At 38.3% G+C, this 27,046-nt stretch overlaps 1 protein-coding gene across 15 annotated transcripts; it reads right to left on the reverse strand.

The window, feature by feature from the left end:
• LOC6563981 lies at positions 1-26,811 on the reverse strand. Of its 15 annotated transcripts, none has more exons than XM_043215201.1 (19): positions 26,346-26,811; positions 20,249-20,420; positions 20,082-20,180; positions 19,774-20,019; positions 17,603-17,726; positions 17,108-17,523; positions 14,880-15,420; positions 14,706-14,817; positions 14,205-14,350; positions 13,932-14,132; positions 13,519-13,709; positions 12,772-13,444; positions 12,446-12,702; positions 11,037-11,117; positions 9,065-9,658; positions 8,136-8,459; positions 7,164-7,455; positions 4,309-4,376; positions 1-1,142 (listed from the first exon to the last, which is right to left on the reverse strand). In XM_043215201.1, the coding sequence occupies exons 2-19, from the start codon at positions 20,390-20,392 to the stop codon at positions 357-359; spliced, it is 5,295 nt and encodes a 1,764-aa protein (XP_043071136.1). In that variant the 5' UTR covers positions 20,393-20,420; positions 26,346-26,811; the 3' UTR covers positions 1-356. The 15 variants fall into 15 exon arrangements, with proteins under 15 accessions (XP_043071136.1, XP_032593159.1, XP_032593153.1 ...); XM_032737268.1 differs by lacking the exon at positions 26,346-26,811 and adding an exon at positions 22,210-22,240 and having other exon boundaries at positions 13,519-13,703; positions 14,880-15,387; positions 17,153-17,523; XM_032737262.1 differs by lacking the exon at positions 26,346-26,811 and adding an exon at positions 22,210-22,240 and having other exon boundaries at positions 13,519-13,703; positions 14,880-15,417.
• Positions 26,812-27,046: the final 235 nt, after the last annotated feature.

The raw sequence follows: 27,046 nt of genomic DNA on the forward strand, positions 1-27,046 counted from the left end.
TGTTTGCTTTCAGTTTGTAGTGATGTTGTTTGTGGTTTTGTGTCAGTGTGTTTAGCATTTAGTATTATCAATATTTCTATCAATTGTATTAATAAAAAATATTATCATTAGTACTATTAGTTGCATTCATCATATCAACATTACAACATCATTCACATAGGCCCACAGATAACTGGGGATTCTTGGATTCTTCCTTTGTTATTCTTTAGGTTTCGCATTTGCTTTTAACTTTATCTTTGTATAATTGTGTATACGTATATATTAGCTTAGTAATCATAATTAATAGCAATAATCATAATCATAATAATAGGTCTAATCTACGAATAATATAACAGGACCCTATGGAATGACCAGGGTTATTTGCCAAAGCCAAACCCAAATTTGCCAAAGAGATCTTTGCCTTTCGAGAGTACATCGCCGCCGGGCGCCGCCGCTGCAATGCCCTTGAGGCCCCCGAGCAGTCCGGCGCCCGGCCCCTGTGGCGGCGGCTGAGCTTGGGGTGGCACTTGTTGTTGTTGCATGCCCGGCTGTTGCATGCCCGGCTGTTGCATTCCCGGCTGTTGCATGCCAGGTTGTTGCATGCCCTGCTGTTGCATACCCGGCTGCTGCTGCTGCATGCCGGGCTGCTGCATTTGCTGAGCACCGAAGGCGTTTGCTTGTTGCTGCGTTGGCTGCACACCGCCAGGTGGTTGCATTGGATCCGTTTTGGGCGGTTGCTTTGAACCAAATAGACCACCGGTGGCAGCCGAAGTAGCACCAGAAAGCAGGCTAGTCGCGCCGGAGAAGAGTCCGCCCGTGGGCGCCTGCGTCGTCACAGGCACCTGCTGTTGCTGCTGCTGTTGACCCATTTGACCCATGCCCATTTGTCCCATGCCGCCCATTGGCTGACCCATCTGTTGACCCATCTGCTGTTGACCCATTTGTTGTTGGCCCATCTGCTGTTGGCCCATCGGCTGTTGGCCCATGCCCATCATTCCAGTTTGTCCCATGCCCATTTGTTGTTGTTGTTGCTGATGTTGTTGCTGCTGCTGCTGTTGTTGTTGTTGTTGTCCCATTTGCGTCTGTTGCTGACCATACGGTTGCTGTTGCTGCTGGAGTTGCTGCTGCTGCTGCATGCCAACATTACCAACGCGACCGATCATCTGCAAAGTTGGCGTTTATCGAATATATACCAAAATATAACGAATTAGTTGAGTTGGTTCCAGTCGATCGAAAAACTTTTCAAATAAACGGCAACTAATCATTTAAATAATTGTATTTTATGGGTCATTTTTTTGTCGAATTATATTCGTAATGGTAATAGTAATAGTTTGGTATTCGAACGTTCTTTCAAAATTGGCATGAATTTAGCGTAATCGTATTAGAATTTTGTTATCAAACTAGATATATATTTAGTAGTAGCTGCTGCGCCTACCAATTTTGTATGTTAGTTTGAATAACGGGGTTGGATTGGTTAGTAAGTAATTAAGTAATTGCAGCTACGTTCAACTACTAGGCAAATGTATTGTAAATACTAGTATATAGTTAGTTATATGTCAATATATATTAAACTATATTGCAAAACCTGATTTAAGTGTCGAGAGGAAATGGACAATCTCTAATATCGGATTTTGCTCCAAGTCATTTGAGCCGAATTCAATGAACTTTGCTTAGAACCGCCATTTGACAGTATTCGAAACAAAGTCAATTTTGACAACTATAGCTTTGAGCGTAGTCCATTTCAGAGATTTTGGGATTTCCTTCATTCAATCAAAACGAATGACAGTACAAGTTTGTCAACATTTGTGATAGATAAATCATTGGATTGAAACGTGATAATTATGTAGAACTAGCAACGTTTCTTAACTGATTGTAAACGCAAGAAATTATGCCTAAAACTACACTCAAAAAAAACTCGCATACACTTGCAGTAATCAAAAATCAAAGACGAAACTGAAACTGAAACATATATGTATATATGTATTGGATAAAATCAACAGAAATAATGTAATAACGCGTTCTAAGTATTCAGTTGGGGGGAAACAAAACAAAAAAAAAACTATTCAAAAATGTTGACTGCAAAGTCTATGTATTTACACTACCTTAATAAATATATATATATATATATGGAGTAGACCATTCTATTTGTGTATATATTTATGTGTGTAGTTAATGCATTTAAAACCTCGTTCTCAACTCTTCAAAGAAGATACTTGATTTTATCTTACACACGTTGATATGCAATCAGCGTTAAGTACGAGTATTTGAAAGTTATTGATTTAAACTTTTGATTCGTACTTGTTTTTTGGTATTTTAATTTTTATTTTTTGGTTAAACGAAAAATAGCCTAACGCAAAACGAGGAAATAAGATTGTGAAATTTAGTGAAACAGTTAAATCATTTATGGCTATGGAGGGTAAAGCAAAAGATCAAAAGAAAGGCATACAAAAGAACCAACAAAGGAACAAAAAGGAAAAACCAAATTGATTTGAAATAAAAATCGAATTGTTTACACATACAGTGAATCACATAGAAATTTGTACACATTACATCCAATATTTCATATAGTAATAGTAGCAATTAATATATATATACGTATGTAATTAGCAGCGTATACGCAATAAGGAAACGAAAATGTAATTAGATGTTTTTGATATAGTATGTACGAGTACGTAGTATTATGTATACGGGTTATCACATCTTAACAGCAATGTGTATTTCGTTGTTTGAATTGAGTGTTTTTTTTACTATCTTCAAGTGTAACTCCTTATTTATCCTAAGAACTGCACTGGATTCGTATATAATTTCAAAGTAAATCAGAAAGCGCAAACATAAAATTAAAACTTGCAATTTTAAAGCATAAAACTTCAGCTAATTTTTGAGTATATTCATAATGCTCAGCATAATCTGTTTAGAGCAGTTGACGAGAGCTCAGAACTGCTATCAGGTTTGTGAATACTGTATTTAAATTTTAAAGTACGAATTAAGCAATTCAATGAACTAATTATTAAAAATAAAAAAAAAAAACAGAATACATGAAAACAATATGCAAATAAAGTGTCAAGAAATTATGTTGCGATAACTGAATAAATTGAATAACATAGAAAAAAGTAAGTTAATATGAATGATTTGGTGCCGTTGGATACTGTATTTATATATATATATATATATATATATGTATGATGTCTGTTTCAAGACAATCTGAAGCTATGTATTTGCTATTGCTGCAATTCAAATGCAATTTACAGACTATACACACATTTATTAAGTAGCACGATTGTAGATTGTATATACATACATACATATTACACTAAGTGCGGTTAATTATGTACTAAGTATTTGTTTAACGATCAAACTTATGTAGGAAAATGTACACGGACGAATCGCTTGATTTATTGATTGATTGATGCTGATTTGATTGTTGTTTTTTTTTTTGTTGTTTTTGCAGAAATGTACAGTAAGTAGATTTATTTATAATGTTGTTCTTTAATCTGTTGGTCTGTTCATTGATATGTAAACTTTGCGAGGTTCTATAAACATGTTGCTAGCTATACATACATAGTTTTCATATGTATATCGCTTCTATTTAGTAAGCAAAATTTTGTTTCATGTACTGTAAGCGTTTAATATGGGTTTTTGTTATTTTAAGAGCATTGATTATACGCACAGACATACATAGGTATTTAAAAGAAGAGGGAGTTACATATGTATGAGTAGATATATAGACAGAGTTAGATAGTACGAAACGAGCCGTGAAACGAAATAATGAACGATCAATTCATGAATGACAGGATAGACAAATACAATATAATGAACAGTGTGTGGAAACTGAAGTTCTTAAATAGTATAAACTGATGTCGATGATTATGTGACAATTGTGAGCATTTATCAACATTGCAGTTTATGTTTATTGTTATCGAGATTGTATTGTATTGTATTCGTTTGATCGTATGAACTGTAGGTGAGTACTTAATATGCCATTGTGAGTGGTTATGTGACTGGATGAATGATTTCATATATCACAATTGTTTGTTTTGAGAAAGAGAACCGAAATCAAATGAGCGACAGAGATAGCAAGTTAGCTTAGCTGTAGTAGTAGTAGTATTAGTATAATTAATAATAGTTTTTGTAGCTTTTGCAGCGTATGAGGTGTGGTTAAATATTTTGTTTATTGCGGTTTCTTAACTTTTTCTTTAAGTAAATTATTTTTTTTAATTTTTTTTTTTTTTGTTTTAGCATTTATTTTCAAAACAAAGGAGAATTTGTTTTTTTTTTTTTCTTTTAGTATTTATTTGAAACAAAAGAAACCAAAAGAGAAAGAGTATTTACCTGCGTTTGGTGATCGGGGGCAGGGTGGCCCGTGTTGTCTAACAGTGTAGGGGAAGCAGGGCGAGCATCTATAGCAACGAATATAACATAAAGACTTCACATTTACCACAGCAGACCATTACAAAAAATTATTTGAAAGAAGTTGTAGTAGTAAGTAAAATGTAACAAACCAAATATTCGAATAAAGAAATACAAACAAAAAAAGAAGATAACTAATTGAATGTAGTCTCAAAGATTTTCGCAAGAGTTTTGAGTTACAGCTGCTGCCTGGTAAGGATTTCTGTTACTTATTGAGTAATAGTTAGCGCGTGGGTCCGAGAACGAGTTTTCGTGGTTTTTGTTATACATAATTCACCGCAGTTGAAAGTAAAATCACAAATAGAAATCAGAAATTTCAAATGAAAGTTTTAACCAATTACAAATCAATTCAAATCACTTTTCAAATCATTTACGGGGCATTGAAATTGAAATTTGGTTGCTTGCAAAACGATTTCTCGATAACACAATACAAAACGCAGAAAAAGGCGCCAAAAATAATGGACCGCTAGGAATATTAGCAAGAGTCAAAATCGTATTCATAATTGTTTTTGTTGTTTTCATAATTTGATTAAAGTTATTGTACATTATGTATATAGATATATATATATATATATTGATCAAACGTTATGAATATCATGTATGTATGTAAGTAGCATAAATATTACCTTTTGCGCTTGGCGTCTGGTCTTACGAAAAAGTCCCTATAAATCTGCTCAGAGCAGCGTCTTAGATTTTACGAGTAAATTGATTATACATGGGAGATAGACAATAGTTTTTTTTTTTGCATGGCCACTTAAATAGCACTCATGATTTTGTATATATTTATATATGGTAATAATAAGTAAAAACTTTAAAAACGTTAGTATTTTACATTTGGGAAATTTACATAATTTACAAGAAGATTGCTCATATTTATTTGAAATTCATTTTGATATGTGCTTTTATAGCCCCTGCGGTGTTGTTGTTTTTGTTGTTATATCTCTAAAGAACATAAAAAAATATATCCAAATAGGCTAAATAGCAAAGAAACAAGAGCAACATTCAAAGTAGATAACGATTAATCAATTCATAAACAAAACAAAAAAAACACAAAGTATTCTTGAAGAAGCAGCGCAAAAACTGGTCGTATACATGGGAAACTGAAACCAGAAACAGGGCAAATAGAATACTCGATTCAAAGGAGTCAGTCAAAATTTTGGTTACGAGACACATTTGTATGACTGAGAGATAATTTCTTAAGAGCATACATACATACTCATATCTAGGGAGAGAGAGAGAGAGAGAGATAGAGAGTGAGAGAGATCCATGTCTTATACTCGAATACATTGTAATTTCATCCTATGGGCTAAGTCCAAATTCCGAGTTATATTTACAGCATCCCGGAATTAAATTGATTTATTTATGAACATATACAAGTTGAGCTGTATATTAGCGTTATCCGATTTAATAAGATTGTTATTGATTGACTCTATAATTAATCGGTGAGCAACTAAGGAATTACAGTTCATTCGACAATCAGGTGCAAGAAACTAGTCTCTGTTTTATGCAAATAAATTGATAAAGTAAACAAAAAATCTAACAAGTAACCATCAAATAAAAAACAAACAAATTAAAATACATTTAAGTTTACTTGGATTAATTTACATGCAAGAGAGACCATCTAGAAATTTGCAAGGCTATGGAAAGTCACGCAAGACAAGAAACGAAAGGAGTTACAATTTTTCAATTAAAAATATGGTGTATATAGACAATAAACAAAGTCGCAGTTTTATCAATGTAAACCAAAGTCATATGATATATAAATTGACATTTAATGAGCATGAGTATTTCGAATTGAAAACCCTTTATCAATATTCAATTCATTCGTTTTGGATATGAATATAATTTATTAATTAATTTTTATTTATTAGCCAATTTTAGGAGTATGATGAAAATGGAAATATTGTACACAGAAAATAGAGAAAGAGACAGAGAGAGAGGAAAATTATTCAAAGACTGTGTATACAACAACAAGAACAACAACTATTTATCTATATATTGTATTTGAAGGATTACATAATTCGATTTGAACCCAAACAAACAAAAACCAAATAACAAGTATAATAGGATTATTAAACTGACTGGTGCTGAAATAATTAAATATTTTACAAAGAAAATGTTGAAATATATATAAAGAAATGGTATAAGATTTTACAAAAGTTTTGCGGAATCATAACAAAAAATAATATATATATTTTAAATTAGCGGCGTTCAGAAAACAGGTTCATCTGTAACTGTTTGTTATATTTTGAAATTTTGCGATAGAGTTAGACAGATAGAGAGAAGAGTGAAAGATTTTCTGTGTCGTCACGAAATTTGTTTGTTTCATTTTTGGAGGAGTGATCGTAATGTTCATAAGTGTTTCATTTTCGCTGATTCCAAATTGATAAATGTATATATATTTATATATATATATATTGATATTAGGAGTAAAATAAAACCAACAGAGTCTTGTACTTGGTACATAAGAATAGTTGCTATATATGTATATCATCCTGCTTGTTTGTGTAGTCTGAAAAACCTGCATATTTAATTATCTTATAAAGTGTATAATGTTTTGTAGAGAATTGCTTTGAGATTTTTTTTTTCATTTTTTTTTTTTGTAACTTAAATAAAAATTGAAATAAAAATATAGTAAGCCTGTAATTGCTTTTCGAATAAGTTTTAGTATCATATTTGGTAAAAATTGTATTCAAATCAATGGAAATTAATTAAAACACAAACTAAAAAAATGCATAAATTAATTGACCAAATTGATCTGCACAAAGCTCACTTACTTTTGCCTTGTGGACCACGTTGCCCAGCCACGCCGGGCATCATGTTATCTCGAGGCGGCGGCGGTGGTCCCCTTGCGCCCGGCCCCTGGCCCCTGCCCCGCTGACTTAAGCTGCCACGCCCAGCGACGCCGCCAGGTCCCATTTGATTGTTGTATTGGTCGGGCGCGTCAGCCAGAAAGTTTGACGGCACCAAGCCCCTAACACCATCCAGTTCGCCCATGTAGAAACCATCTTCATCCATATCACCATAAACGAGTATGATTTCACCCGTCTTAAAACATAATTCCACTTGCTAAACATGCGCAAAAGGAAAGTAAATGTAATTCGAAAGTTGTGAATAATTAATTAATTATAGAAATTTAGAATAATTTGTGCAGTGTAGTTCTCTTTTCTCCATTCATTAATTTCATGTTTTCAACTGTTACTCTAGGATTGATCTAGTGGACAAAACGATCTTGTTTTTTAAAGTCGAATCAGTTTTGGCATTGATGGCTGTTATGGCATTTGGAAATATGATATATACGAGATACCCTCAGCACAACTCTTAAATATATTATTCTAATTTAAAAGTGTAATTTAAACTTTTGCAGTTGACCATTAATATGTCAATGCACAATATTTAAAAAGTGTGCCTTTTCTATGTATCGGAAATCGATATGTATCGATATTCCCGAAACGGTGGCAGTTACCGATATAATTAAATCAATTTCATCTCTCTGTATAACCTATACAGAACTACTATGGACATGGCAAGATCGCCTCGATATGTGACACTGATCAAGAATATATGTATGTATACACTTTAGGTGTCGGATATACTTCCTCCTGCCTGTTACATACTTTTGTATACAACTTTCATACCGTTCATAACCATTTCTAATAGGTTTGGCGTATAATTATCTAATATCTTTGAGCTTTATCATAATTATTGTCAGTGAACTCTTCGATTGTAAATTTATCGGCGCTACTCACCTCGGCATCCACATTCGGACTCAATTCTTGAGGATCATAGTCATAGAGGGCTATCATCCGCTTCACCGGCATATTCGCATAGATGTCGCCCCAACGATCGCGGCTCACATTGCGCATGCTCTGCTGTGGAACTGTCTGGCCGGACATTACTTGTGCGGTACCGGGCGCATTTGTCGGCTGCATGGCGCCACCCATTTGCATTTGTCCGCCAGTGATTTGGGCGGTGGTGTCCTCCACCTCGCTGACCATGTTGTGCGGCACATAGCCACGACGGCCACGCAGCTCGCCCCAGTAGAAGCCATCGGCGTCCTTATCACCATAGATCTGTATCGCGCGAGGCGGCAATGAAATGGGGAGGGAGTGGTAAGTATTAACCATCAGTCTGTGTGATCATGAGATAGATTCATAATGCTAGTTGGTAATGTGTATATGTTGAGTGCATATTGCTAACTTAACGGTTATTTATGGAACTATTAGATAAGAGAACAACGTCTACATAGTGTGGGTAATAGGTATAGTATGTTAGATACATAGAGTTAGTTGTTGTAGTTGTATTGTATTGATAGGGATTATTATTATGTAACTTAGTGTTTTAGGAAACAATCTCAACTGAATGGATGGCAAGGGTCGGGCGAAGGAAAAACATGCACTGATTCAAGTTCATTCAATTAGCGGCAAGCGCAGCCAATTTCTTTGGCATCGTTCCAATTCTGCATCCAATTCTGAGCAAGCGCTGATTTCCAGATTAACTGATGCTGATTACGGATTGCTGATTGCTGATTGCTGATTACAGATTGCTGATGATCTTTACCATTTTCTCCGTTGAAGAGAAGAACTGCATGTTCCGGCGCCTAAATTAGTTAGCAACTGCTGCGGCTGCAAAGTGTTTTTGGTGGTTCTGTGTATCGGCAAAATAACAGTGAGCTTACCTTGATCGTATCACCCTCTTGGAATGGCAGTTCTTCGTCGCATCCATCCGGATTGGGACTCATTGTGGATGGATCGTAGTCGAACATTGCCACAAAGTAGCGGGGCTTCTTCTGCGCTAGCTGCTGCTGTTGAGCCGTTTGTTGGCCAGCCATCATTTGGCCTTGTTGCTGTTGTTGCTGTTGCTGCTGTTGCTGTTGGGTGAGGGGGCCGCGTGGGCCCATGGGGCCTGGCACCTGACCCATCATTTGACCCTGTATTTGACCGGGCATTTGACCAGGCATCTGCCCGGTCATTTGGCCAGGCATTTGACCAGGCATCTGCCCGGGCATTTGACCTGGCATTTGACCGGGCATTTGACCGGGCATCTGACCCTGCATCTGTCCCTGCATCTGACCCGGCATTTGTCCTGGCATCTGACCCTGCATTTGACCAGTCATCTGGTTCTGCATGGCAGTCTGTCCCGGCACCGGTCCTCGAAAACGAGGTCCGCCCATTGGGTTCTGAGCCCCGAACGGCTGTTGCTGCTGCAGCTGTTGTGGTCCCTGGGGTCGTCCTGGCACCATGCCGCGCTGCGTGGCGCCCGGCTGATAGCCCTGGTTGTCGATAAATTGTTGAACGAAGATTGCACGCGCATGATTTTGAATTAATTTAAATGAATTTGAAATTTTGTTAGCGTTTCTTCTTTTAGATTGTCGCAAAGATTGTTCTTAATTAGTACTCTGTTTTTCATTCACATTGTCTAAGAGAGGCATTTTCTTTAGCAATGTGCGGGCGTCTGCGTATAGCGTTCAAGCTCGACACAACTAAAGAGGTTATCTATATATATATATGTATATATATACTATGTATATACTGGTATGCGTGTGTGTATGTATATATATATATGTGTATGTGTATATGTGTGTGTCTGTGTTAAGGCACATTAAATAGGAGCTAAATACAAACAACAGGGAAATCATAAGTCCATGGCTGATAGTAGGTCAGAGGCAAATACGAAGCTAAGTTTGTTAAATGTTAAATGTTAAATGTTGTTTTGGAAATAAGAAAGCACGAGTTTGAGTATAAGTATCTACATATGTATGCAGATGTTATGTTGTATTCTGTTTGTTTAATAAATATGTGTCATTGTTGTACTTATACAAATGTCTCTAAAATGAACTGCGATTAGTCAAACCTACTGGATACTAGTACCAAACGAATACTTACATATACATAATTAAATAGTTTATTTTTTATGTTATTATCTAGTAGAAGCCACATCATCTTTTTTTAGATAGTTTTTTACTTTACTTGGGTTTGGGAGACGCCGTATTATTGACCATTCATATGCAAGATTAATAAATAGCATTCCTACTTGAATTTCCCTCAGTTAGATAATTTATACAATACTTAGTCATATTTGATTCAAATTTAAAACACTGAACTCATATTCAATTTTGGCAAAAATGAAGGTAATTACATACTTATTGGTATAAAATTTACCCCTTGCATAGCCATGCAATAGCTCTTAAAACTTCCCTAGAGGCTAATGGCTGGGCAAACATTTATAGAAATAATAAAAAAGTTCGTTGAGATATCATAATTGCTAAATGAAATAATTGAAAAATATGAGTTTAATAAATATTCAAATGAAAAATATATATATAACTCAATAAGTATTCGCACTTAGCATTGTATTCGTATTATTATGAAGCTTAAGAAAAAGCGTATTTCTACATTGTATTTAAATATACATACGATAAGTAAGATATTGAAATTTGACATAAATATTACTAAAAATGCAGCGAACTCTTAAAACGAGTATTACTCTAGGGAAATGTGGTACAGTTGAACTTATATATTAGCTCTTTATGTAACAGTGTGTGTGTGTGTGTGTGTATGTATGTGTGAGTGTGTGTGTGTGTGTGTGTTTGTGTATGTGTTTGAATAATAAGAATGAGTATGGTGAGAGATGTTGTGGGTATAACTTACATTCTGGTTCACTTGAGTCTGTGTGGGTTTCGAGAAGAGGCCACCGAGCAGGCCACCTAACAAGCCGGAGCTTCCGTCGGGCTGTTTTCGGTACGTTACGGTACGGTACGGTAACGGGTTTAACGGTATCGTTTCAGTATTGGTTTCATATAATGAAAATGAATATGTAACTTGTATTGTTTAAAATTGTTTCGTTGCATTGCGTTTTTTTTTTCCTTAATACAATTGTTGGCAATTCCACTCAATCAATACTTATTGTTAAGTACGTAAAATGTTCTATTTTAATCTCAGTAACTCAATGAAGTTGATAAATTGATATTGCATTTTGGCAGCAATTTGGAACATGCTATTGTGAACTGTACTTAAAAATCATCATGAACCCAAAAACAAAATACAAACAAACAAACAAACACTAGCAAAAAATTGGCATACTCTCTTCACAGGAACACAAAAAATATATAAAATATCAACTAAGTAAATAATAACTTTACATACATACAAATTCTTTGGTTTTTCTTTCTTTTCTTTTTTTTTTTTTTGTTTTTTGGTGGGGGGATTTAATTATAGGTCTCAATTCAATTGCTTTGGTTCTTATAATTGTAATCGTGGTTATTACTTTCTCACAGTTCTTGGCAAACAGTTCATTTCATATATAATTTTTACAAATTTTGTGTGTGAATTTTTGTGCGATTGTCTAAATTTTTATATAGAGTGTATGTATATAATGTGGTTATACTTTGCAAAAGAATCCATAGAAAATAGGTAAAGGGCTTTAGAAGAAGAGTAAGTAAGTAGTAGAAGAGAGGCAATTCAAAATATATCTTGAATAGAGCGACAAAGATAGATATAGAAAGTAGCTGATTGAATACTTTTCCTTTTGAAAATATTCATTATGAACTCTGAATCAAGTTGATGTAGAATTCAACCGAAAATCATATGTCATATAACTTTCGAGTAAACAAAAACTGAACTGAACACAAATGGGTTAATATTTATATGTTGTGTGTTGGTTTTTCTTTTTGTTGTTCTTTTTTGATTTTCCATTCCATTTTTGTTAATGGTGCAGATAGTATACGTGTATGTGTATTTAAAAATTATAATAAATTTTGTGGGGCTTTAGCATTCGGATTGGAGTTGTTAATGGATAGTTTTATGAAAGAGTTCGATTTGGCATCCACATTTGGGGAACCAGATGTACAATCTCGTGAAGGATGGATGTTGAAGTTGAAATTTAGAAAATTCACAACCAATTGCATCGAAATGATACAAACAAAAACAAAAAACGAGTTTACAGAACGTTATTGATATGTATGTAAGTAAGCAAGTATATATATATACAGTGAGTGGCAGCGTCAACTGATCTCTGGAACTCAGGAACTGGCACTTAACTGCTCTGCACACACACTAACCTGATGACCCGGCTGGGTCTGCCCCGTCTGCTGGCCGGGTTGTAATCCTTGCTGCTGCTGCTGTTGCTGCTGCATCTGATTGGGATCATATTGCGTGTGATCCTGCTGGCCGCCCATCATATTCGACTGCATCTGACCCGGCTGCCCAGGCATGCCCATCTGCTGCTGCTGCTGCGTGGACATGCCATGCTGCGGCAGCTGCGGACCCATGCCCATTTGATTTGGTCCCCGGCGAGCGACAGCGTTGCGCACGGTGTCTAAAAAAATGCATCAATTTGAAAATGCGACTAAGGATTTTGTGACTTATGATCAGAATTGGTAGTTACTTGGTATCAAAATGGGCGCACTGTCCGCCGACTGTGAATCGCGAGATTTGGTGCGTATGGTAACGGCACGGGGATTGAAGACGCCCAGCTTGCCGATGTCGATGAGTGCGTGATCGCCCGTTGGTGAATTGATGTCCGTCACCTTTTTACCATCGGCATACACAGCATAGCCGGTTACAGGCCCCGTGGACGTGGGTCTGTTAACCGGCTGCCATGTCACCAGAATGGTACCATCCTGAGGGCCAGCCTCAAGTTGGATATCTTGCGGCGGATCGGGCAGACCTTTGGTCAGTGTGCGAAAATCGGCATACGCACCGGGTGCCTCCTCCTGCCCAGGTCTGCCCGGTGTCTGTTGCGTATGCTGGCCAACGGCACGCAAATGCTTGGCACGCACAGTCACCCGGTATTGGGTGCTGGGCGCTAGACCCGTTATTGTGTGCCTATACATGCCCGGCTTGACGGTGCGCACCTCCACATTGTTCACACACACCACATGCTGGTGGTTGGAATTGGCCGGCAGCCACGAGATAACCGCCGAGGAACACGTTATGTGCGAGGCGCGCACCGCCGAGGGGCCCAAATGCGAAGTATCTCGCCCAATGATCATTGTGCAGGCGGCGTCCCTGGACGTCTGACGGTTTTGCGTAACGCTCCGCACGCTAATGCGATGCGGCTAAACATGGGAAAGAAGAAATTTCTCATTATTTAGATTACAATTGGGAAACTAGTTGTTGTTGTTTGACCTACCCGCGTGGAGTCAACGCCCTCGATTAGAGCGCGTGTGCGTTCGTTGGCCTTCACCGTAACCTTGAGCACACCATCGACATAGACGTGATAGCTGTCGATCAAATTGTAGCCCACCGGCTCCGGTGGTGACCAGCCAATGAGCACGCTCTTATTCAGCTGCCGTTCCAGCGTCAAGTGCTTCGGAGCTGGAACTATGGGGAAAATAATTCAATTAGTATTCGCATCCAACACTCAGCAGTTAATGTTTATCAAAAATCTAGCCTAAACCAGTGCGTCTCTACATTAAATGTAATTAATTGAAAAATTTGTATGCTCACATTTGCCATGGCAGGCGACGTATTTTTTAATGGCCACAAAAACCAAACAAAAAGTATTAAATATGTATGGATGTGGTTAATTGGCTGGTTAGTTACCATTATCGCTAATGTCATCCTGGTCGTGCTCCAAATCGGTGTGCGTCTCACTCAAACGTGCCAGATCCTCGTGCGTGTGTGTGAGCAATGGGTTGTGCGGCGGCAAGGAAGGCAGCGACGTTGTGTCGCACTGCATGGAGCCATCTTCGGCGTCGCGTAGCGTCGATAGCACCGCCTGATGGAACTCCAGCAAATCGTCGCCTAATCGTCGCAAAATCAAGTCAAGTTTATACCAACATTCGATTGTATTGCATTTGCATAGTTCGAACTCACCCACAAGTCGCTGCACAAACGAGGCGGGCACTAGGCCGCGTCGTCCATCCAGTAGTTCCGCATCCAGATAGCCACCCTGCGGTTCGCCGCTGGTCCACACCAGCAAATAGTCACCGGCGCATAGCGATAGCTCGCCCTCGGCCTCTCTGTTATGCACAAGAAAGTATTATTCATTTCGAGTCACAACAGTCTACCCAGTCTACCCAGAACCCACAACTTAATTTTATTATAAGTTTTAAAAAAGACCTCATTTTTCCTACCAAAGTTATACGATATAATGAGTCAATCTTAACTAATCTTCTTAGCTTAAATTTTTTTTATTAAGGATTTGCAGTTATACTTTTTAAAAAGTATTCTTTATTATTAAGAAATCTATTTCAAACAAATAAAAAATCCTTTCTAATATTAAGAATTTAAATTCACAAAATATTTCGAAAAAAAAAACAAGAAAATCTTTCTAAATTTCAGGAAATACAGCTACAAGATGCACATAACACTTACTCTGGCGGATCGTAGGGAAATCGGGCTATAAAGACACAGCAGCGTCCCTTGCCCGGTATGTCCAACATATCCACTTGCGGTTCACTGGCGCCGTTCATTGCGTGGTTTCGAGCTAAAAGGAAGGATGCCTCTAGATTTATGGATTGTATGGATTGCATAAGCAATTATACTCACTGTCGAGATCGAGGGCGCCCAGCGCCAGCCCACTGCGATTGTGCATAATGGAAGCGCTGAGGCCATCGGTGAACTCGTCCAGGCCCCAGCTGCTGTGCGGCATGGGAATGGGTGAGCACGGCGAGCTGCGATTACCATAACGCGTCAGCGGTATATCGATCTCGTCCAGCATTTTCATCTTCGACGCCTGGCGCAACGCCGCCGATGTGAACGGATACGAGGCGCTCGAGGCGGCATCCATAAATGGTGGCCCATAGGAGCTGCCCAAAGCGCCGCCGGCACCAGCACTGAGGCCATATAGCGAAGTGGCGCCGGTTATGCCACTACCGACTGGTCCCAGGCCAAGCAGGGCGCTTGTGTCGAGCATGTTGATGTTGCTCATGGTGGGATGGGTCAACGAGGTGCCGACAACGCCGCTGCCGCCGCTCAGGCCCAGAGCCGAGTAGCTCGTAGAGCCGCCGGGCGGCAGATTATGCGAGTTGAGTGACAGGAGGGGCATAGTTGTGCTCTGTAAATTGTACAGTTGTATTGTTCCGCGCTTCTTGTTTTCAATTTCAAATTCAATTTCAATTTCAGGTGCGTTTTGACAAGATTTTTTTTTTTTGGTTTTTGATTTTTACATTGTGTTTTGGTTGTTATTGTTGTTGTGGTTGTTTTCGGTTAGTGTGGTATTAGTATGGTGGACGTTATAAAGATACACACATATAGATAGTTATTGTATAGACACACACAGACATAAAAACACATGGGTTTTGTTGAGGGTTTGGTTAGATTGCGAGGCAAACCGCAAAATGTATTTCAGCAGAGGCAGGGAAGACAACGAATCGAAGAACGAGTTATTGTACAAAAGAGAGAGAGAGAGAGAGAGAGAGACAAAGAGAACAGAGAACAGAGAAAGAGAGAGAGAGAGAGACAAGAGAGAGCACATAAAACGGGAAAAGAGATCACACAGTATACGTTTATTGGTCAATATATAATATGAAGCCAGCTAGAAACAGCATTATATTAGCTATGAGAACATATTTGAAATCTTTTTTTTGAATATGTTTGTGAATAACGACGAAGACGAAAGTTGGTAAAACATATATATATATGTAAATTTATATATATGTATATATGAGTATATATTAGTTGCTATGTGAACTGAAGCCGTTTCCAAGCAAATTGATATGAACAATATTGGATTAACAATGGATTAGTAGTTAAACATCGAAACTGAACGCGTAGAAATTTACACTTTTATATATGGTTTAGATAAGTAAGTGTTCTTTATGTATGCATGTGTATGTATACTAAATGGCAGTTAGTGCATACAAAACTTGAGCTATGAGGAGTCTTTGAAAGTTAAGTAATAATTTCAATTTGAATGAGGAGCTTAGTATTAGGGGAACAAGTAAAAAATGTAGGGAAAAGTATACAAATATCATACATTATTCGATATACTTTTCTAAACATTGTAACTATTGTCAAACAATTATCAAATAATCAGATTTATTTATTTTTTTAATGGATGACATACATGAAATATAAGTTTCTGAAATGTGCTGAGCAACATGCAGCTCAAAATACAAAATAAATACAAATCTGCTCAAGAAAGTAGGCTACATATTAATGTAATCATAATAAGTGAGCAAAGAGAATTCGCATAAAATATTATAAGAGTTTTATGTCATTCATAAATAGCTCTTACAATTTATATGTAATTCATAAACATCTCAAGAAATATTTTACCAAAGAAACAAAATAAAATTTGGACTACATAAAAAGTCAATAGCTAATGCTACATATGTATGTATATTCGTTAGTATGTATTTATGTATGTATAAATGTCTTTATATATATAGATATATGTATGTCTGCGATGTGTGAATGTCTGTGTGTGTTGATCTATGTATGTATATGTGGCTATGTAATTATTTTCAATAATGAAACTACAACGAAGCACAAAATGTGATTTATTACACGGTGAACGGCAATCGCAGAGGCTCTTGATGTTTAGCACTGATGATCAACAAATGAACAAACACGAAGGCTACTTGAAGCAGTTAGATGATCATCAAAAAAGGGGAGCCAAAAGCCATTTCGTATGCCAGGCTTCAAAGCGACTGATTGATTGTTAGTAACTAATTGAATTGCATTTATAGTTTTTGTTTGTATCGTTATTATTTTTTTTTTTTGATGCTTTTTTGTTGCTTGTAGTTCATTGCAATTGAAAATAATTGGTTTACCTGACTTAATGCCGTTGGCATAGCCTTCATCGTGTGAATATTTACCGGCAATGGTGGAATGCCAGATATTCCACTAGTTCCACTCAGCAGCTTTTCAACGGAGCTCTGACCAGCCCCGTAGGCAGACGCGTTCAGTGATTGTATGGCATGGCTGCTCAGACTCGAGGATATGCCACTGATTGAGTTGGGCACCATATGGGCCGATATGGATGTAAGACCGCCACCGGCTGCGCCAGCGGCAGCCATGCTCTGCGAGCCAACGCTGGTGCCACTCAAGCTATTTGTGGCCCCATTCGCCATCGTTGAGGCCAGCGATTGCGGCAGGCTCGAGTAGCCGGACGACATAGCAGATATACCGCCGCCCGAGGCGCCGCCCAATACGGCTCGTTTATATCGATTCAGTTCTTCTTCGAGTTCTGCAATAAGCCAAATAAAACACACAAGTCACACTCATCTCCAATCAGCAATTTGCATTCCATTTCAATGCCAGCTTACCACTCTTTGATATGGTTCTAAATTCGCTATTTCCCGCGTTCATCATGCAACTGGGTGGCAAGGCTGACATGCTGGCGCTGGCAGAAGTTCGCGGCTGTTCCAGCTCGGCCAATACGCGATTATCCTGCAATCACAATCAGTTAACATAATCAGTATATATAAATATATAAATATTCACAAGAAATGTTTTCAAACTTTACAAAAATGTATCTAAAAAGTTGAAGAAAATATCAAATATCCTTGCTGAAATGCATAACACTCTGTAAATTAAACATCTTCTTTTCAAAATTTTTGAAAAACTTACCCAGGAATTAAGAAAATAAAAACCGTGTGTATTAGAAATATGAACAAGAAGGTGATTTATTCCTGGCAGTAAAATTATGGCGAAATTCTAAAATATCAGCCGATTTTCTTTTTCTTTTTTGAGTGCAGGAAAAAAGTCAAATTATTTCCATAGGGAATGCATATATTTTGCTCTGGATTTAATTGGCATCTCAAATTGATTATTTTGTGAGTAATTGAGTTCTATCGATAAGTTCTCCCATTTACATACATAGGAGGCTGGGTGTTTTATCTTATTTATAAGTGATTTACTCTAAGCCCGTAAGCAATTGCTTGTGCCGTTTTCGAAAGCAAAAACGGAGCACAACTTATTAAAAAAGAAATCAAATTGAACGTGCAGAAACCATAAAGAAAAACGAAAACAAAATGTCAAACGTTCCGATTTCCGTGACTAGCCTAATTATAAAGGCACAAAAGTTATCGGGTGACTTTAATGAGCTGCTCCAGAAGACATCGTGTCTCTTGGCCGAAAGTCAAAATGTGGAGCAGAAATTAATTGAATGCCGCGGAGCTCATGATAATCAATTGCTGAAGAATCTGGTGAGGCATTGCAATGACGAGGAGCGGGTCAATCAGTTGCTGGAAAATGCCGAGCTACAGCAAGTCGTGGAGGAGTACAAGGCAGGCGTTGATCATATTATGGACAAGTACAAGTTCCACTGTAATGGGAACATACTGTACGATACGCACAATCTGAAGGATAAGTATGTTGCCAAGCTTCAAGAGGTTGCCAACAGCCTGGAGAAGCGCATCGAGGAGATGACGCTAGTCATGATATTCTTTATGAGCCTGGATGAGGAGAACAGCAAAGAGAATCAACGTACAATTCAACAGCTGATCCAGGAGAACAAGGAGATGCGTCGCAAGCTGCAGATAAGCAGTGCTTCTGGCGAAAAGGACTACTTCCAACAGGCCTTGCCTCCATGCACCGAATCCGGCACACAATCCGACCTGGATGACACTATTATCGAGAACTCTGACTCGAGCGTGGATAGCTTTGGCAGTGTCGTGACTTCCTTTTCATCCGCCCTTGAGTTCCAGTCAACAGACAATTCTACCTTAAGTGGCTCCGACTCTGAGGAGAAGATTCATTGAGCTGAAGGCAATCAACCAGCAGGGTGCAGCAGAAGAAACACTAGTCAACAAAACATGAGTAAACAAAACAATGTCAGCACTTTGTCTTCAATAACCGACTACAAAACAATGATACGAAACAAAATTTACACATCTAAAGGGGGTGTGGATGAATCAAAATCTAATAAAACGAAAGTGTATAATAATCTGCACACCAAATTTTGTGTCAGTAGAGATTTATACAAAACAAATTTAAAAAAAATAAAATGTTTTGTTTGGAATCCACATTTAATATTTGAGTTATCTGCTTGTGTTCAAAATAGGACGAAAAATACAGAGAGCTCTGAAATATACTCGATGACATATGAGATCCTTCTTTCTTATAATTTCTAAGAGACTAACTGACGCACATGGCTAATTTTCGTCCAGATCAAGATTAACAGTTGTGCGCAGCCGACTGCAGTGAGACATATGCTTGTATTGAGTGGGCGTGGCCGGTGCCGATCTTAAAGGGACAGTGCCAACAAGGTACTAAACGAATTTGGTGGCTGTAGCATTAAGATTATAGTCAAATATTGTTTTTATCGATTTGCAATTACCGATTATATCAAAAACCAATACCCAAAACTAATATACTCGTGTACCTTTACTACCAGAATATAGAAATGTACACAACTTTTTGTAATCAGCATGTACACAATTTGAATAGCTACAGGATATAAGTGAGTTTTATTCAAGCTGCGTGTCGCACTTACCTGCTCGATCTTGGCCATTATTATATCAATCTCGGTGCCTTGGTCCTGTTGACTGATTGTCGGTGCCCAAGTGACGGTGGAGCTGCTGGCCGATGTTGGAATATTTGCGGATGCGCCATATGCCGTCGATGTTGAGGCAGAGATCGATGTCGAAGGATGCTGGTGAGTGGGCCGTTGAGCCTTGGCCTTGAGCGCAGCGGTCAGCTCAATTTGCAGCTCCTCGCAGTGCACGTTCTCCAGCGCCACCTAAAACAGAGTTTGAGTGTTTCGTGTACAACATTTACAGCTAAACCGCACAGAATACGCACCTTCTTTTCCAGCTCACGGGCACGTGACTGCAGATTCTCAACGGCCTCGGTGTCGGGACGAGCGCTGCCACTTAGATTGCGGATTTGGGCGAGAGTTTCCTGGGAACAAAGGTAAGTTGGTGTGGTTGGTTGCAAATGCTGCTTCATGTTATGTGCCAGTGACTCACCTGATGCGCCCGCTCGATCTCGGTGCGTCGCATTTCCGCATCGCGCAGCTGCAAACTGAGCGCATCCAGCATGCTATTTGGCGCTACGCCGGCGGCCACGGCAGCGGCCGCCGACTGATGATGGTGCATCGACTCGTACGGCATGCTGTGGCTGCCCCGACTGCACTGACGACTGCAACGACAATGTGCAACAACAACAACAATAAGCATATTGCATTCAATCTCTGGCTCGCATCTTTAGCTATAAATCACATCGAGGGTGGCGGCCCAAAAAGAGTTATGGCTCGCTTTTGGGCTTTTTTATATATTTATGCGTACGAAGTATAAAAATGGGTCAACTACTTCACTTGGCTGTAAATGGTTTGGGGGCCCACTTCCAACTTGGCAAACGTGTGTGCGCTTTGAACTTTGAACTATGGGTTAATTGCAGTTGTGACCGCCTTTCGAGGCCGCCCTCAGCCTTTAAGTCACGTTCATTCAAGAATTCTAACGAAAATGGTCGTGGCTGGCATTTAATAATGTATTTAAATAGCTCGCACTTTTACTTCCAATATATACAGATATATATATATATATATATATATACATATATATTTTCAAGATATATACGCCATGTAGCCGTATGCTTCAGCATGTAATGTTAAACGTTCTCCCTTTCGAGCGACAAAAACTTTCACTGCACTCGAACCCTTTGATTTCACAGTCTGCCATTGCAAACACTAACACATACACACGCAGATGCACACTCACACTTTGTACAGTAAACTGTATTACTCATACAACATGTGAATCGCGTGGCAGTGTTAAAAAAACACATCTGATATGAGAAACAAGTACACTCAGAAAAAATATAACTTTATTTTGTCGTCAAGGGTAACTCACCGTATTATTCAAAATATATACTTTTAAGAGGGAAGGTTGGTTCTTTTTATGTACAAGGGTTTGTCATTTGTAATTCCAGTTTAATTTTGTTCTTAATAAACTATAATGTAAGCGGCTAAAAGCCCTTTAAAGAGTTTAAATATACCCGTAAAATTCATATTTAAACTTTGTTTTCATTTTATAATGCATTCTTAAAGACTTTATGAATTTTATATTTAAACACTTATTTTTTTACAATTTATGAATTTAATTCAGCTTGGCTATAAAGTCAAAAGATTATAATGGATTCTTAAAGTCTTCATGAATTTTATGTACAGACATTTTTTATTACTTAAATTAGGCTTTGTTCAAAGTCCAAAAGTCTATATATCCTATCTATTTTTAGAATATCCAAATGAAAGGTTGTACACTCCCTTAATAGTAAGAGCAGGGTACAGGGTAAAGAAGAGGCGCCAATTTGTCTAGACTGTCACAAGACGTTTACAACTGCCACAGAGAGCAAAAATAAAAGTGGGGATTAAATGTAAAAATGGCAAGTCATCGCCATAACTGACAGGCCAGGACAGAGCACAAGATGCCACAAATTGCATTTTTGTATTAGATTTGCCGTCATTTAGTGGCTTTTAGCGCTGCAATTCAAGCTTGTAAATCCAATAATAAAAACGCCGCATAAATTCAAATTGATTCACTTTGCTGAGCAACTATGCTGGTCATGGGAAATCGGGAATATGGACGAATTGAGTTTTAATACACTATGTGGGCACAAGCTTCTTTCATTCATCTGTCGATGTCGATGTCGCTGTCGCTGTTGGCGTTGGCGATGGCGTTGGCTGTAGTATGTCCTTTTCCCCCCGTCGTGCCCCCTTGACATTTAAAAGCAATGACTGGATTTATCCCGATGCCATCGTGGATGGATGCCCCGCCCATGTGGGGGCGTATGTGACAGCATCCGGCAGGTGGGCTTTGACATTTACTTTACGCCCATGCGGTAATGCCAGCGTTTGATGGCGCTCACATTTCGTTTATTGCATGTAACCAAAGTGAAATGTCAACAAAGAAAACAAAATGATACATCCTACCTCATATTGGAGCAATCCACGTCCAGTTAGTAAATCCGAAATGCAACCAATTTTTGTTTTACACTTAAAATCATTGTTTTCACAACAAAATCAGCACAACTAATTGAACATAAGATGCAGTTATTTTTACTCGATTTTTTTCACTATTCAAATATGTTGGTGTATATATATATATATATATATATATAGATATCTGTGTGTGTGTGTATGCCTCGCTGATAGCGATTTAATTAGACGTGTATGCAGCACAGCGCAGCGCAGTCAAATGCGAAGCGCAACAGCAGCAAGGTCTCATTACGGCCACTAGTTGCTGTTATGCACAGAGCTCTTGCTCTGCCACTGCCTCTGCCGCTGCTTGTGGCTGTGTGCGTGTGTGTATGTGTGTGCAAAAGCAACAACAGCAACAATATCGTTCACTGGCTTCGCTTCAACTGCAAAAGTATGCACAGCAAAATTGAATGTGCGACCAAGATGACAGCATTGTCCTCGTGCACAATGTGTGAGAGCGAGAGTTGCTCTCCACTTCTCTCAGAGCGTGTATGTGTGCGTGAGTAAAATATCCCCAGCAAGAGATTGCAATTTACAAAGCTTGCGCAGGCGCAATGTTAACGTTCTGTTAACAGACAGTCGATCTGTAAATGGGTTAACAGAGCGCTGTTTGGTCCTTAAGTGTGTGGGTCGCTGAATTTTTTAATTATGTTTATGAAGTGGGCGTTAAATAGCACTTGTGGTTTGGGTGGCTGTTGGGTGTGCGTGTGTGGGTTTTTGCTTTGCTTTGCACTTGCTGCTTTCATAATTGTATAGTGGGTGGCTGTTAAAAATCCACCAAGCCTGCTCATTTCCTTAAATACCTATCTCATCCATCTGCTTAGCCACGCACATGTTTATAATTCTCAGTCATTTCATTCAGTCCACACACACGCGCAAACACACTCAAAAGGTCAGCCAACGTTGATAAGCAAGAATGAGAGTTCAGTCAAACAATTAAACATTTAGTCAGACAACAGACAACAACAACGGCAACATCAGCTGCTGTTGCGAGCTGCTTTAAATTTTAATGACTTCTCCGAGCGAGGATTAGCCACAGGACTTGTACACAAGACATCTCGCACACTCTCTCTCTCTCTCTCTCTCTCTCTATCTCTGTTGAACCCCCTGCATGCCGCAAAGCCAATCGAATGTAGGTTGCGGACTAACGCTGCTTTACACTCTATTAACCCAATTATTAAGGCAACTGCCAACCGAGTAAATTAAATGGAAAATTGGCATGCATTTCGTTTGCAATTCGCTGATACGAAATCTTAATATATTGTGAAAATCGTGCTAATTACCACCACAATCAAGTTGAGTGTGGAAAGAGAAATCGGGTCATTCAACTTTCAACTATTGCCAACTTAGCAAGTAATTAAAAAACTTTTGCCATTTCTTGAAGCGCGTACTTCAACTTTTGACAAATTGTGAAGAGGAAACAACATGTTGAGGTTACAAATAGTTTCAAAATGGTACCCCGCAACACACCCTAGAAGCATGTGTATGTTGTGCGAAGTACAATTAATTTGCATATGACCCAAGTTTCTTTCTCTGAGTTTAAAAGCAAAATAGTAATGCAGGAAGCGGCTTTTTCTGTGATGTGGCTGAATATAGATGGTAATAAGTATTTAATTTATGATATATACTTATTTATTGTTCATATTAATATTGAGACACATTTGAAATATATATACCAAACCGTCCGAAGCAGTCTGGGCAAACCCTTGGAATTATGTACATTTCCAATTAATATTTATTCAATCATTTCAAACAATCAATTGATGTGTACATAAAATAACAAATGTTCTTAAATGATACTTGTATATATATATATATCAACAGAGTCCAACTATCTCCTATTTAAGCTCAAGAACTATAGCAGCTAGAAACAAAAAATGTTGGATTTTAGGTTGTTTTAACCCATAAGAAGTTCCAGTTTACTTAAAATTTAAGCATCGCTCTTATTCAGCCTCAAGCTATGCAACAAAACATGAATTTTTCCACAGGTTTAAAAATCCGCTTCCTTGCCAGCGACATGTGTGTGTGAAAAAGTCACTTTAAAGTCATCCAATTTTAGAAACGAAATTTTTGTAAAGTTCACTATCCTGATGACAGTTTGACCTCAATAGTGCCAACAAAAAAACGAAAGAAGGAAAGGAAGAAAAAGAGTGTAGAGCCAAACAAGAAAACGAGCACAAAAACTATCTTGCCTATTTATAACCACACACACACACATACACACACAGACACACACACACAAAACGTAGCATAGTTTTTTGTGGGAATCGGGCGAGTTGTTTTCATTTTCCCTTTGTTTTCGGCAAAATTAACGCGATGCACACACACTCACACACACACACAGACAGAAATGTGTGTGCCTTTGAATGATTGCCACATGTCAAAACTGAGCGCATACCACGATTAATCCTGTCACACACACACACACACACACTCAAAAAACTATTCCTTTTGTTTTTGCTCCATTGACTTTTCTGTTTGTCAATGCGTGACATTAGCTCGTTGCATTCGCAAATGAAAGCATTTAATAAATATACATAAGTATTTCCGCATAACATAATAAATAAATAATGAAAGGGGCAATTCGCAAATAAATCCAAAAATAGTTGTTACAGAGCAGCGCTGTTATTGTCGTTACTGTTACCGCTGTTACTGTTTACATTCAAACACACACACACACATAAGGCGAGTGACACAAGACAACCGCATGGCAAACACCTGCCCATCACCACCCCCGCTCTCACTCTTATTCTCTTATGTACGCATCTGTGCATGTGAGTGTGTGCTTTCTGTTACGCACGCAGCAGCAAACAACTTTTACGCTTCCCACGCGGCAGTGCTGGTGTTGTTGCTGTTGCTGCGCGCCAAGTGTCAAAACCGCCCCCGAAAGCAAAATGTGGCACTTTTCATTTATCTTTCGCCGCTGCTGCTATCATGGCAACTGCGGCTGCGGCTGCGGCTGTTACTGCGGCTATGAATATGAAACTTACATATACACACATACATACACACACACACACACACACACACATATATATATATATATATACATATACATATACATATATTCAGTTCTATGAGCCGCAAAACTGCTGCTGCTTTTGCTCTGTTCCACTTCCACTTACATTTCCACTGGGCTATTTCACATTCTAACTGTATGCGTGTGTATGTTTATATATGTGTGTGTGTGTATTATGCGCGCGCGCCTTTTTGCACCTAATAGTGCACTTTGTTTGTCAATTGTAACTCACTTATTTGATGCATTTTGTCATAACATTTTTAGATGTTAATACACACAACTACATAACATTAACATACGTTTCATTTTCATTCAATATTCGCTCATTTGTGTGTGTTTGTGTGTTGCCTTTGCGTGCGCGCGCTTATGCATGTGTGTGAGTTTGTACTCACCCATGCATGTGCTTGGCTCGCTATATATGTGTGCGTGTGTGTGTAATTTTACGTTGGCTTGCTAGCTTTTTTATCGTTTCATCGATATGCCACTGCCGAAGTCTCGGTGGCAATCGCTTTTACACTTTTACTTTTCACAACACCCTTCATAAATATATATATATTTATACATACATATACATATATATATATATATATATATATATCTTTTTTTCTTAGCTTTTTAACATTTTGAAAATGCAATTTGTTACACAGGAGTTTGCATGTTGGAAAACTTTCTTTTAATTGTTGTATTTTGTACGCACGCACAGTTGTTCATTTTTATATGCAATGCTTTTTTCTCGATTCTTTTGCAAAATCCTCTTATTTTCATTGAAACAATGCAAAAATTCGCGGAGCGAGTTTGACGGCTGCTGCTTGCTGCTGCTGCTGGGAAAACATTTTTCCCCATTTGGTGTACAGCGAAATTTTTCGTGAGCAGCCCGTTCGCTCGCCTGGCCATTGCCTTCGTTTTCCACTGCTCGCCCTGAATTCGAGGACTTGTTTGACCAAATTTCTTTCTTTGTTTTCAATTATTAAACAACACAATCCGTTTATTTCAGGTGATTTCTTCTTTTTTTCTTTCTCTTTGTTGTTTTGTATACTTATTTGAGCGAAAACGCGACAATTTTGCGAACCTTTTTGGTGCTGCTTCTTGATTGGTGCTGGGACTGATGAATTTTCAAGTCGCCTTTTTCCACATCCACGTTAGCGTTAGAGAATTTACATAAATGCATAGAGTTTACACTAGTTAAACGGTATTGATACGTTTTTACATAATATACAACGCGTTTTTTCAACTAAATGCTAATCGTAGAAAAAAATTGAAATTTTTATTTTGTACAGCAGTTGGATTTGAATGCGAAAACCGAAAAGTGGGTCATCTCGGTCGCGCTGCTCGGCTGGTTTGTACTCTGATTTCTATCCAACTGCCTGCCTGCCCAGAATGGCCCAGTGTGAAAACGAATCGATTTTTCTGTCAAATGACACTGAAAAATGGGAAATATTCTCCATTCGACGCTGGCTCGCTTTGCATTGGCGCGTGCTTTTCGCTCTCTTTTGGGGTTGCAAATTTTAATGCACTGTCACTGTTACTGTTACTCTTACTGTTAGCGTAACAGTTGTGCGCTCATCAAATAAGAGTGTGGGATGAAATGCAATTTTTGAATATAAATACATTTATTTGTCGTTTCTTTTCCTATTTCTACAATATGAGTTTTGTGTCTCTTTTTTTATTTCTTCTTTATTTCATATAACATTTATTAAAAATAAAATAATTTTTTTCTCGTCTGGTTTGCTAGCCATCTCAGCTACTGTCTTCATTCGCGTTTTTAAATAG

This window comes from Drosophila grimshawi, unplaced genomic scaffold (genome assembly GCF_018153295.1).
Source record: "Drosophila grimshawi isolate 15287-2541.00 unplaced genomic scaffold, ASM1815329v1 contig_311, whole genome shotgun sequence".
NCBI lineage: Eukaryota > Metazoa > Arthropoda > Insecta > Diptera > Drosophilidae > Drosophila > Drosophila grimshawi.

What these genes read in the sequence shown, in the direction of transcription:
- LOC6563981 (XM_043215199.1), bottom strand. An exon ending in AGATCGAGCGGGCGCATCAG is followed by an intron (nt 20,181 to 20,248) that starts GTGAGTCACTGG and finishes CTTTGTTCCCAG; the next exon opens with GAAACTCTCGCCCAAATCCG. An exon ending in TGCGCCCATTTTGATACCAA is followed by an intron (nt 12,703 to 12,771) that starts GTAACTACCAAT and finishes GCATTTTTTTAG; the next exon opens with ACACCGTGCGCAACGCTGTC.